This window comes from Elgaria multicarinata, chromosome 1 (genome assembly GCF_023053635.1).
Source record: "Elgaria multicarinata webbii isolate HBS135686 ecotype San Diego chromosome 1, rElgMul1.1.pri, whole genome shotgun sequence".
Taxonomy (NCBI): Eukaryota; Metazoa; Chordata; class Lepidosauria; order Squamata; family Anguidae; genus Elgaria; species Elgaria multicarinata.
The window spans coordinates 147,934,409-147,948,469 of record NC_086171.1 but is presented as its reverse complement, the minus strand read 5'-3'; the positions used below and the strand labels follow the sequence as shown (position 1 = coordinate 147,948,469).

General features: G+C 37.8%; 1 protein-coding gene across 1 annotated transcript; it reads right to left on the bottom strand.

Moving 5' to 3' along the window:
• Positions 1–4,056: 4,056 nt before the first annotated feature.
• Positions 4,057–14,046, bottom strand: TXNDC12 (thioredoxin domain containing 12). Its single transcript, XM_063118341.1, has 7 exons — positions 13,864–14,046; positions 11,061–11,121; positions 9,401–9,453; positions 7,385–7,458; positions 6,719–6,788; positions 6,548–6,631; positions 4,057–5,008 (listed from the first exon to the last, which is right to left on the bottom strand). The coding sequence occupies exons 1-7, from the start codon at positions 13,955–13,957 to the stop codon at positions 4,929–4,931; spliced, it is 516 nt and encodes a 171-aa protein (XP_062974411.1). The 5' UTR covers positions 13,958–14,046; the 3' UTR covers positions 4,057–4,928.
• Between the last annotated feature and the right edge of the window lie 15 nt (positions 14,047–14,061).

Sequence of the window (14,061 nt, the reverse complement as noted above, 5' to 3'; positions counted from 1 at the left end):
CCCTTAAAAGACTTGCAAACCAAATGAATCCCCCTCGCTACTTTTTGGCGCCCCCACCCCGAACTTTTAGACTGACTACGGACCTACACGTCTCTGCCCCATTATATTCTCCTTTCTGAACCACATAGTTTTTAGGCATACACACAAACGCTAAAAACAAAACAAAAACAGTCATGGTGGAGTAAAAATTATTATTTTTAATTATAAGTCTCGGATAAAGCCAAAAACCAGAGTTAGAGAATACCTTTATTAAGACCCACCAAAAATCTCACAAAATTGTGCAAGCTTTCGAGTTCTCCAGATCTCTTCATCAAGCTAAGTGGTATAAGAGGCAGGCAAAGAACAGGCGGGACGGACAGAAACGTTAAAAATTAGTTTCCAACACGACTAAATAAAAGATTACAAGATGCTCCATTTAAAAAACAAATAAACAACACCCACTGAGGTATTTCTGACCCCCTCAACAACCCTACGCATAGTTTTAAAAATGCCTTCGAAGAAGGGTGGGAAGGAATATTTTATAAACTTGCAAAGGAAAAAAAGAGCAATTAACATTATTCATTTAGATTTTGTTCAATTCATCTGGAATTGTTTGTCAGCCTGATTTGAATTAGCAAACCAGTTAGGACTTCACCACACCAAGCTTTTTATCCTGCAACTTACTGGGGCTTCTGCTTCCAGATCCTTTGCAGGATTCGCAGCTGGCTTTTATTTTACTGCATAACGCTGCCTGACATTTACATTGGTGGGTGAAACCTAGTGGGGTATTATCAGATGTCAGCAGGATTACGTCCACTGTCTTTCCCCGTCTCAGCATTAACTTTTCCATTTCAACTTACTTGCCCCTACTTTTCACTTTCACTGCCTCCTATCCCTACATAAGCAACTCCTACATAAGCAGCAATTCCACAACTTTAGAAGTCTGCTCTCCCCACCCACCATGTGTAAAAGTCAGTGTTGTCCTTGTAAAAGCAAGCAGTAACACTTTTTTCATTCATTGGGAGAAGGGATTGAGTGGAAAGGGTTGCAACATTGCAGGTGTTCGAAGCAGCAGTGGTTTCTGCCACTCTGTTCTAGTAAAACTCCTATATACCACACTTCTGAAGTCATCCCCGCCACCCAGATGCACAAGTCAGTATTGTCCTTATAAAAGCAAGATGCAACACTTTTCTTCTTTGAGTATATACGTTGCAACATTGTGGGCATTTGGAGCAGCAATGGTCTCTGCCATGCTGTACTACATGCTGAAACGCCAGTACACTGCATTTCCAAAGCTCTCTTTGTTGTTCACTGGAGTGGAATGGCAAAGGGACTGGAGGTCAAGGGAGGCGCAGGAGGGTGGCATTGCCACCTGATTATTGTCACTAGGTAACGTCACCACTGCACCGCCCAACACTCACCTACACAAAGCGTGTCGTAGTGTGCTACCAGCAATATATGGACAGGTGATGGCGGATCTGTTGTGCAGCTGCAGATAATACTGCATTTTCTGCTTACATAAATATCACAGGAAAAACAGGGGGAAAGTGTGGAACAGCCATTTCAGTGTGAAATATTGTGTATTTCACACAGGAAATACTGTGAATGAAGAATGACAATAGCACCAAAAAAGATTGAAAGAGCCCCTGGCATCCTGTGAAAATGTTGATAATGCATTGATATACAAAAAAAAGTCTTGATCTTTGAACTGCATACAGTACTTAACAATGAGAAAGGCAAACTGCACCACCTGGTGGCAAATGAAGAATATTTTTGAAATTTCAAATAATGTTCTAACTTTCCATACTTTGCTAGTACGGTTATTTTGGAAACATTTTAAGCAATAATTTTACACATGTAAGATAACCTGTTAATGGAAATAAATGTGCTATAATTAAGATAATCTCTTCCTCACTTGCTTGGCACAGTAGATGGTTTACAACATATTTTATTTTTCTTCCCAAAGTGGAATTTAACCCATTAAATCACAATTCTCAAGCCAACCAATACATCAAGAAGAAATGGACAACAATCATTGCTGTTAGCAGATGCAGAAACTGGCCTCAATTACACATGCATTAGATTCATTAGATCTTGACTACACAACTGTAATGCTCTCTGCATAGGGCTGCCTTTAAAAACAATCCATAAACTTCAGCTGGTGAAAAATTCAGCTACCAGATTGTTTGTGGGGAATTTGATCATATCACAACAATTTTGCAGCAGTTGCACTGGTCATTCCTTTCCCCTGGGAACTCTGCTGGAACCTGCACATATGGACTTTAAGCAGACCCAAACTTTTTTATTTCACCAAGCATTTGGTTATTCTCCCCCCGCCACCATAGTCCCCTTCATATGATTTTATCAACTGCTCTATTCATTCTGCTGTCATTTTTGTTTTTAACGTTTTTATTGTAAGGCACCTTTGGAGGGCTTGCCCTACAAAACGGGATAGAAATAAACAGACCCAGGTCCCATTCACATGTACAGCTCTCATATTGCCAAATTGGGTGAAACTCCAATTGTATGAACCAGGGCCACTATGAGTAGTCTTTAGACAAGTATTCTGATTCACATGATGATTACGGCATTTTTCTCAATCACTGACACAACTGGAAAATCAGGGCAGCAAAATAGAGAACTTACCTAGAGCTGCTGATTTACAGAAATAATGGGTCAGTTCACACATAATGGCAAATTATGTGTGAACTGGCAACCCACAATTTGCTGTGCATAAGTAGAGGGAGTGCAGGTGCACTGCTGCAGCGCATCAGCCACTGCTGCTTTTAACCACTAACGTCCAATCGGCCAGGTTATAGAGTGTTGAGCATGACTTGCGAGCCCAGCCTACTGTGTTGTCTAACCTAGTGATCTGTGTTCACACATCATGCTCACAAGATATGACCTGGCTGATTGTAGGTGGTTAATTAAAAACAGAAAAGGGTCATGCACGGGGCAGCCCTCTCACTTAGCCCTCGCATAGTAAGTTGTGGTCAGTGTGGCCAAATAAGCCCAGGTAGGGCAGCAGTACCACACCTGGTGAGGGGAAATGGAAATTATGGGTAGGGCAGCCCTGAAACACACAGGAACTATTAGTAAAAGTGAATCTAATTGTGCCTTCTCAGGGAGGTCATACCACATCTGACAGAACTATCACCCGATTTCCTGTTGTAGAGAATAGACCACCAAGCTAAAGAGAAAGAGATTGCTTGGGAGAGAATCTAATTTGCATAATCCAAGATCATATAGGCAACTAATTTCTTTTATTTAGGGATTTAGCATGTATAAAGCAATAACTAATCAAAGCTCTTCACTTTGCTCTAAGTCTAATGGATCATTTTCTGCCTTTAAGCACTAAAGATGAGCAAAGCAACCACTCTTGATTATATTGTATTAAGAGGGGATACCAACGTCAGCTAAAGCAAAATGTTCAATCTGAAACCTAGCTTTCTGAATGGGGAAAGTGCACCAGTAAATTAACTATGTCAGCTAGGGGTACTTCCAGATGAGGCTTTGATTGTGCAATCCCCTTTGCCTCGTTCACAAAACTTTACAGACAGCCTGTTAGATTTCTACCCCTCACTTCTGCCTATTTCACCACAGAAAATCTGTTAAGTAGAAAGATGGAATAGCTGTCCAATGCCTTTTGACTGGTAGTGCTAGAAGCCTATCATCTGGGAGCATCCTGGCTAGCATACAGTATGTTTCTCCCTTGTGTGCAAGAAGTGTATTGCTTTTGTTAAAGGCTGATTGCACAATTATTACCTAATGTAAGATGCCAATGCTATTACTTATTTAGAACCATTAGAAGTCATTTTATTTTCATAACAGGCAAATTCTTAGACCTATTCCCTGGTCTAAGAGGCATTATTAAATGCTGACAAAATAGTATTATTGACATAGCCATTGAATGTAAGGGAATTTTAGAATTACAGATGTCAATGTGTATAAGCATTTAGAAAAAAAGGATGAGACATTCAATACTAATGCCATGACTTCAACATTAAGCGTTCAGTCCCTAAAAGGAGGAGGGGGATGTTAGTCCACTCCTCTTAAAATGAAATGAAAAATTAAAAAAAAAATTAAAAATCAATTTTATTGTTTACCCTGGTACAAAAATACAGTACAATATGATGATATAAGGCATCCACCAAGAACATTCAGCATGACAGATTTTCACACAAAATATTTAAATATGTTATTTCTTCCTTTTGCAAAAGAACTAAAAGATTAATGCACAAATGTAAAAGCAATGTTTGTGGCTAAATGCAGTCAGAAGGGACAACAGGCAATATATAAGGGGAAACAGAACACATGTACTTGAACGTCCAATATTCTTCATGACACTCCTTGAGCAGGCAGGAAAATAAGTCTACTTATGGTATTCATGGCAGAATGATCAGTTTAGTGTATGTGGTTTGGTTGAGGCTCATGCTTGGGGCTCTAGTTCATATTAAATAGTAACAGCAAAATCATTGATTGTGGTCCTAAACTTCCTGATGATGAAATTCCTACTGAAATGACCAAGAGTTGTAAGCATATTTATAATAGTCAAAGATTATTCTATAAAATTAATGTCCTCGTTATAAATCACATATCAGCCTTTTCTTAATATAGAAAAATGTAATTTAAGAAGAGTTAAGTCTTAAATTCCATTGAAACTCTGATTTGTCATGTTGTTGCGGTTGAAGCACTTATTCATTTGTTCATTAGTTACTGTGTTAGCTTTATTTCGCTTATAAATAGGCATTTAAATGTAAACAAGAGAGGACATCATGCTTTATTTGATTTCATTGTGTGAAAATTAGACAGCATTTGATCTTGTGGTATCAATAGGAAAAGTTTTTTTTTCAGTGCAGCTACAGTTCCTCATCTGAAAAAGTTAGGGAGGATAAAGATTCATATCTTATTTTAGATTCTGAGCCTATATAAAACAGATCTCCAGTGTATTATAATTCATCTCCAAGATGTTTTTTCTTGAAAGCATCACCTGTCAGCTTCTCTTGGGCTTCCTTCATTCCTTGGATGACTGCAACATTAAGTATAAGAGATGCTTATTACTGGGTTCAGTTCACATGACTGAGCAAAGCAATAATAAAATTAACAGCTTTCATAAGTTACTGGGGGAACACACACAGAAATAATAGTCAGGTTATCTGTATCAACAAAATCCTTGACTTTTTCCCTTTTTCTTTTCATGACTCCCATGAACTTCTTAGGTTCAACTTTTCCCTCCCCTGTTGTTCCTAACAGCTGACAAGAAGAGAAGAGGGCTGACAAACCAGTGATTCTTTGTCAATACCCTGATACAGCTTCTATTATCTGTGACAGAATGCTTGAAGTGTATCCCTCATGGCAGCAGAGACAAAATGCATAAATATAATGGCAGCATAACCAAGTTTTAAAAAAAATCACAAGGAAAATAAAATTAAGCCCTAATTCTTCACATTCTGTTATTTTAGGGAATTATTCATTTTGGGGGAACTTCCCCTTTTTATTGTTGATTCATAGTACCCTCCTGGGTAGTCAAGTCAGCAGGAAAATAGATTTGGGCCAGAGAGGGGGTGCAGAACCTCAAGACTGGGGTCAAAATCCAGCCTGCCTGACATTCCCCAGATGACCACACCCCTTCCCCTGGCCCCAACTTTCCTTCCCTTGACCACCAACCATTTGCTACTTTCTCAGCCTGTGTGTGTTGTTTTCCTCATTCTAATATGTTGAAATGCCTCACCTAAGGCTTACTTATTGGCAGTAAGAGCTTTACGCTAAAATACCCTGCCATTGTTTTTGTACTTGGCCCCGCTTCCTTTGCCCATGCCCGCCATTGGTATGTGACCTCTGAAAGCTTTTCTGAAATAGAATTCAATCCTCCTGTTGAAAGAGGTTCAACACCCCTTCCAGAAACCCCCATTCTCAAACCAGCCAGCCATCTAGGAATCTTGACTCCTAGCTCAGCAACCTCTTTTTTTGTAGGGGTGGGAAGAAAGTAGGTCTCCGGATGGTTTGGAATTCAACTCCTAGCATTCCTGGCCATTATCCTCCACCACCCCTGCAATCTACTCCCTTGCTGAAAGATCCTGACATTCCATACTCTGTTAACTGGAACATTTTCAGAAATAGTGTAGAAAAAATAGGCTTTATGACTCCTGCCATAGAAGTTCTGTTCCTAGAGCATCCTAGGAAGCAGGCAGGAACCTTTGAGCATTGCTTCCTAGGACATTCTAGGGATGCTCTAAGAAGGAGGCTTCTATGACAGGAACCACAGCACCTACTCCTAGTGCATTTTTCTTTTCTTCCTGGGGAGGTCACTAGACAGGGCTTGGGGCGGGGGCTGTTGAGTTTTTGTACCCTGATATATGGGAAGACATAGATAGATAATGCACAAAATCAGTGTCTGGATTAGATTGCCTTTAAAAAAAAGGGGCCCCTCAAGGTATTGAGCTCCATCTCCACCTTCTTTGTATTCCTTGTTTATAAGCCCATCTTTAGTGAAACACAAGTTGTCACAAAGCTGCTCAGGCCAGGGCCATCTAATCTTAAGAACAATTTAAACTTAATTAACATGTACCTTGCTCAGCACTGGTATAAAAATACTTATAGCTGGGGTTTCCTCTCTCATTTATAATCTCTGGATGGACTTTTCCATTGGGATCTATAAAACAAAGAACAATGAAACACATTAATATGATAGAAACAACAATGTATCCCCTAATAATAAGCAACTGCATTTATGTCTCACCCATGAAAAGGATTCTGGGAATGTAACCACCATCAGGGCTAAAAGCTTCATCCTTGGGTTCTTCTTCATCCTGCAAGTAAAATATAAAGTCAAAGAACATTAGCCCTACTTCCACATAAAATCGGCCTTACTGTATATCAAAAGGGAACAGCCCTAGTTCAGTGGTATAGCACATAAAAGACACACAGCATGCAAAAGTCCTAGGCTCAATCCCCGATGTCTCCAGATAAGCTGAGAAAAAATCCTGCCTGAAACCCTGGATAGCTACTGCCACTCAGTGTAGACAATATTCAGCTAGATGGTCTAACTTGGTATTCCTACCTTCCTAAAATACACCTTAAGGTAGTCATGGTTTTAGGAAGCAAAAATAACTTGAAAAGGACAAATTGCTACAATTACTTATACTTTGTTGTCAATAATATCCCTTAATGAAAATAGCAGGGTATACGTTTAGGACAACAGTTCATCCACTCAATATGTTTAGGACTGCACAATGCAAAATTATGAACAAATCAATGAAGACTGTTCTTTTTTCAGAAATGTATATAACTTTTTAAAACTATGTTTTTTGTATCTACATAACTTATATATGAAAAAGAGCATGCAAATGAAGATGGGAAAATGCTCCATTTTGGTATCATAGCAACTATCTTAACTGAAACGTACCTCTAGATTGACCATCACAAAGTTATGGGCAAGCTCTGAGATTTCCTTAGATTCTGCAAACTTTGGTTTTAAAGCTAAGAAAAGGATAGAAAGGAAAATTAAATAAGACAAAAAAGTAAACAAGTGGCAAACAAGGTTCACAGGGTTGGATGTAGACTAAGTTTGTCGTGTTTAGATCCCATTGAAATCAACATGAAAAGTTAGTCCTGACAAACTAAAGTCCTATTTATTTCAATGGGAAAGAAGGCTATGCACATTTTCCTAGAAGTAATCCTCATTGAATGTAATGGAACATACTTCTGGGTAGACATGGAAGGATCGCAGTGCAGGTCAATCTCACTGAAACCAACATAGGGCAAGTCATAGCTCACTATATATTTCAGTGTGACTTAACCCTTACTGAATCACAGCCAAAATTTGTCATGAAAATCTAGTATCCCTGCATTTTAAAAAAGACCTTGCTATTTTAACAAACATGCATTTGTTAATTTTATACAATAAAAAAGCAGTACAAAACAGACATTATACAAATCAAAAAGAAAAACACCATTACATCTACATGATCAATACTTACATCAATGCCAACATTGCCCAACATTTTCCTCCAGCTTTATAAGATCCAAAAGCAAAATAAATGGCTAAACTACAAGTATATAGTTTGTATTAATTTTACCTTCTCACTCAAGCTTGAAGCAACTTTATTCATCAGTATATGTTGCAGATTACATGTCTACTTTTTTACTGTAGCTGATTTTGTGTCCACAATTAGTATATTCTTATGGGTTTACATATGAATGGATATATATACAAGTTACATTATCTGTAAAATTGTATGAGCTGATATAGGAGAATTAGGCCTGGGATGGCTACAAAAAGTTCAATTACCCCATCTCCTTAGGGATACTAACACAAAGATACATGCACATAGAACTTTAACACCACTTGAACAAGCACTGTTAATGGTAGGGGAAGGAGGGAAGGGAATAGTATCTTTAGTTTATGCTATATTAACAGACGCCCAGATGGGCACAGTAGAGGACTTGAGGAAAGTGAGGGAAGGTGATTTCGAAAGAGAGCTAGGGGAAGCCAGATGGAACAAATTATGGGACAACAGACCATTTAGCTCAATATCAGCTTCTATTCGAGAAACTTTTCTGAAAATATTGCATAGATGGCATCAAACACCAGTACAACTAGCACACATCACTAAAACTTGCAGTCCCCTCTGTTGGAGAGGCTGCAAGATAAAAGGCATGTATTTTCATTTATGGTCTCATATATACAGGGATTCTGGAGAGCAGTACATAGAGAATTAATAGTTATTACTAAAGAAAAAATGTATATGATCCAGAATTATTTTTATTATCAATATACAAAGGACTTAATACTGGATTGAAACGTAAAGACCTAATAATATTCTTGTTGACGGCAGCTCGTCAGACAATTACGCAGCAGTGGAAAAAATTTGACAATTTGAATTTAATTGCATGGTATAGAAATATATGGTCTGTGGCAATATCAGAAAAAATAACTTATGACTTGCTTCAAATTCAAGGAAAATCAGAATTAACATCATTCAATGCCATATAGAAGAGATTCGCTCAATATGCATCACAACCGGCTGTACAACAATGTATGCCTGCTTCAGCTCTGAGTATATGGACATTGTAACAACAAATGAAGGATTACAGCACATGTATATTTTTTATTTATTTTCTTTTAATTTTCCTTTTCCTTTTTTTCCTTTTAACTTTTCTTTCAATTTCGATTAAGCTTTCTTCCCATAGTAATTATATCAATCAAACTTTCCCCCTTTTCCTTTGTATATTATACATATCTATATAATTGTTGGTTTGATATTAAGTATTAGGGGATTGTTTGTACTCATTTTCTTTTCTGTAACACTTTAAATAAAATGAAAAAATCTGTAAAATTGTATTCCCTTTTATACAAACATTACATATCTGTCCAGTTAAGGATGCTGAAGTGCTGTCAAGGAAGATTAATTTATCTTACCCTTGCAAGCGCCACACCAGGTTTTGTGAATGATTACCATGAGAGGCAATCCACTAAAAAAAGAGAAGACATTGAAACACAAAATTAGCTTACCTTATACCTCTTAAGGGTGCAATCTTAAACATACTTACTAAGGAGCAAGCCCTGTTGGATACAGTGAGACTTACTTTGGAGAAAATATTCATAGGATTGCACTGTAAAGTACAGCTACAGAATGTAGTTTATATAAGGAAAGAAGTTTCATTTATCTTTACTACATCTTGCTCTTTTTATATACAGAGTACAAGATATGCTTCCATGTAAACTGGCACAGGATGAAAATTCCACAGATTGAAACAGGGTTTACTCTCTAGTTAGTGGTTTAGAATTGATTGTCTGTTCCATTCATGAAATAGGGCTTCCCTCTCCTCTATGCAGTCACCCCAAACCCACTCTTGGGGTTTAGTGGGATCGTCTGGAGCAGACAGTATATGGAAAAAGCAGGCCTTCAACTCACATAAGAGTACTTTAGGATCCAAGCCAGTGTGGTTAGAATTGCAGGATTAATCTCAGAGATTACACCTGGTTGTAAACTCCAGGTTGAGTTGAAATGTGATCCACCTACCATGCTGAAAATTGTGGGGACAAAGAGATAGGAATGTCTTCTCACATTCCATGCCCCCTCCATTTGCAAGTCTGTTGCAACACTATTCATCTTAGTGGTAATTTTACGACTGCTTATATGAAGGTGGTCTCCTTATACCAGCCTTCCCCAACCTGGTGCCTTCCAGATGTGTTGGACTACAACACTCAGCAATTCCAACTAGCACCCCATACTCAGAAGTAAGACTTATTGAGTTTCCAAAGGCTTATTCCCAGGTAAGTGGGTACAGGGTAACTCATCACCTCAGAGGGGAAATGGTGTCATTTCCTCATGTGAACTCACTTCTAGATGTGCAAGCCATTTGTAGGATTATGCCTGGAATTTACAAGTGTCATGTGAGCAGCATTCCTAATCACTACATGGTATAATACCAGAAGAAACATAATAGCAAGGAATTTAAAGCGAAATGTTTAAGCATTGCAAAAATGTTACTTAACACTGTATAAGTTAAAACATTAGAGCATGAGAGGTGCTGGAGGTGTGGACAATTAAGAGCAGACTATCTACGTATCTTTTTGGCATTGTGACAAAAATCAAGCCATTCTGGCATAGAATTTTACAATATGTTGAACAAATCACAGGACATAAGAACATAAATGTTGCTAAATAATCTTAAAGCTCACACAGAGAATTGTGATGTAGAAACAGTTTATTTATGGCTGTCAAAATATCAATAGCTGCTCATTGGAAGAAGTGTAGGGTTCCCCCCGAACAGATTGGTGGTTGATGGTTTTTGTTTTTGTTTTTTGAGAATTTAGGATATTGCTGCAATGATGAAACAGACTTATTATATTTGTGCGAGGGAAAATCACTTACTGGAAAATAAGTTTGCTGAAAAATGGGTAATATTTGTTTCATTCTGGAATGATACATTTCAAGATATTAATCCATACTCTTTCTTCATTACTACGAAATGATCTTTGTGTTTCATTTCAGAAGGAATTTATTTTTTGTTTGATGTTGCATAGTGTTATAATATATATCTGTTTAAATAAATAAAACAAGATTTCAACATACCTGGCTGCTGCCTCCTTTTTCCCATCTTCTAGTGTCCTCCAGTGAATATGATCTCCAAAACCTTGGAAAGGAAAGATAGATATATGTTACATAATTTAGAACATTTATCACAGGAGGGAAAAATAATTTCCCATATTTAGGGTGTGATCCTATGTCCCCTAGACAGAGTATGGGGGACAGAGGATATTTCAGTTTCCTGGTGAGAAACAGGGCTCTGACTTTGGACCCAGGAAACTATGCACGCCCCCCAGGGAATGGGGAACTGCATCAGCTACCTCACCATGCTTGGAAAATAGGAGCATGGAGGCAGGGAAACGGGGGCAGTTCTAGGGGCGGGGACTGGAGAAGATCAGGGCGGAAGCCATACAAGTTATCCTATGGCTGTCCCAGCTGCTTTCCCTTCCCCTCCCTGAAGCCACTGCTAAATGTGTGAAAATGCCTGTCTAGCTTAAAAGCTGAATGGGAGGCACAATGCATTGCTGCTCTACATTGGATACTTGTAAGCCACCAAATTTAGAGACTTAAGAGTACCCAGAGAGGAGAATCTGATTGGATTGCACTCTTAATCATGTATGATGAAATAAATGCATGGTTATCACAGATAACATTACTCAGAATATCCTCTGACTCCAGGAAGTTCAGTGAAGTTATTCTGGAGGAAGTAATTTAAGAACTGTAATCCCAATTTGCAATCTATCCATCCCTCCAAATTGTACTATTAAAATTCCACTGAATACTGATTATTTTAAGACTGCTTTGCAGGTACAAGTACAGCAGATTTTTAGGTATCAGATGAAAAAATTCTCATTTTTAAAAAATATACATACATGGATTTGTATGAAATCTATACAACTGTCTAGCAATTATACATGGGCTGCAACAAAATGGGACCAAATATCCAAATAAGTATCTGCTTGAAAGTGATGTCTGTTACCCTTTTAAAGTATGGTAAGGTCCGCAATGCATTGCATTATAGGAGGTGAGTGTTTATACTTCCATTGTTGTAATATTCATATTTTAGCTATCAAAAGGATGCAGAAAATCCATTTGTTCATTTCAATGCATCAGGTAAATAATTTAAAAGGGTGTTGTGCATCAGGGAATATTAAAGACAGTTCCAGTACAATATTTTTCTGCGTAAAAGGACAAGATATTGACAAAACATATGTTTAAAAGTAGCATTGCTCTGAAAGCAATTAGCTGAATTAGACAATCCCTTTTTAAAGAGACATTGCAATGTCCAATAGACACAAAAGTTTTTGTTGAATAAGAAGCAGCCTAAGATCCATAGATGTGAAAGGTAGATGCCAAAGCAGCAACCCACTGATTAGGCATTTTGTGGTGGTGCCTACAGCATTATCTCAAATTCCTGTATGTGCGAAAGGGTCCAAAAAGGTTGGGGACCCCAGCCTAAATCCACATATGTATGTTTATTGTTGGGTTTTTCCCTCTTTAAACATGGGACTTGTATTTGAAATAGAGTTTGCCAGCTTATGATATACCTCTCCTTGTGTACATTTGTAGAAAAGCAATTTTATAAATATTAAATTGGGTTTTTTTGCAGTCATGGCCAATTTTCTGTTTTTGGGACTGAACCGTTACATTACAAAGCAGGACAGAAAACAAACTATATAACACATATGCAATAATCAATAGTCGCTTTTTATTTCCCACTTTCAACCTACGAACATCTATTTATTGCTTGATAACTACAGAATAAGCTGGAATGCAAAATAATTGAATTTTGTTAATAAACGTAACCATACACATGTTTCTTTTTATGTATTTTCAGTCATTGTGTGAGGGCCTGAATACCGCAGACAAGGAAAATCTGAGAAATCATAAGAAACATGAAAGGCCAAATAACTACAATATTCAAAATAGCACAGGCAGTTGAACCTTTTAAAAAAAATATCATCATTATTATTATTGAGGGCTACATTCTGTTGGTAGACAAGTACAATCTCCTCTCTTTTTCTGACACCCCTTCTTTGTCTTCCTCATTCTCTCTCCCCTCTCCCACATGCAGGCTACCAGGGAAAGAGAGATTGCTCTTGTAAATAGGTTGGATTGATCATTTATACAGGGCTTTTAAAACTGGTGCAGACAGACAGACAGCAATTGCAAGGCTGCCACCCTTGGTATACATGCTTACTCAGAAATAAGCCCAACTCAGTTCAGTGCGGCACCCTCTAAACAAGTTTACATGTCATGTAAGATTTACACACTGAAACAGGAGAGAAGCAAAATTTTAACAGACAAGACAGGATGAGGAGATGACATCTTGACCTAATTTAATTATAGCAAGTAAAAAAAAAAACACCACTCTTTAAAAAGCGTTTTAGACAAATTGTTCTGCAAGGAAAGAAAAACATTTAATTTTAATTTATCTGAAAAGCTAATTACAGAATTTATCAATGGAGAACAGTTTAAGTGTTTTTCAGAACTAATAGGGATCATCTCTTCATTTCTTTCTCTTTTTTTTCAGACTACAAATCTTGTATTTGAACGGAACTTTGAAAACATAAAGGAGCCCACCCAACTCCGCCTCTTCTTTCCTATGAATGGATTTCCTTGGCTACTCATGAATAACTCATGGCCTAGGAGGGAAAACTCCTCTCTCGAAACCGATTCTCTCCGACAAGAATTTTGTTTACAAAGGAAAAGGTAAAGATTTTTTAAAAATACCGTTTGTGGATACTGAAACCCTCGGTATGAAAACCTTTGCTTATTTAATTTTGCAAAATATATTCATTTAAAAACGCACGTCAAGACAAAAACGGAAAGAAAATTGATGTCTAACCCTTTCCAAACGCTTCTCCAGCAGAAACAGCGACCAGCAATTGGCAAATGAAGGACACGCAGAAAGGGGACAGCGCTGCTAATTGAACTTTCATGATGCCCGGCGAGATCTTTACCAGGACAATTACTCCACTCAGTATACGCGAACCTCTCTCAGCCTAAGCACTATCCGATTGATCCAAGTCAGCTTTTTTGTTTT

Bases quoted from the DNA above. Each gene is read 5' to 3' on its own strand.
- TXNDC12 (XM_063118341.1), bottom strand. From the start codon at position 13,957: ATGAAAGTTCAATTAGCAGCGCTGTCCCCTTTCTGCGTGTCCTTCATT. The intron at 11,122-13,863 runs GTTAGACATCAA...TTCCTTTCCAAG, and splicing joins TGGAGAAGCGTTTGGAAAGG to GTTTTGGAGATCATATTCAC. The intron at 6,789-7,384 runs GTACGTTTCAGT...TTTTACTTGCAG, and splicing joins TTGTGATGGTCAATCTAGAG to GATGAAGAAGAACCCAAGGA.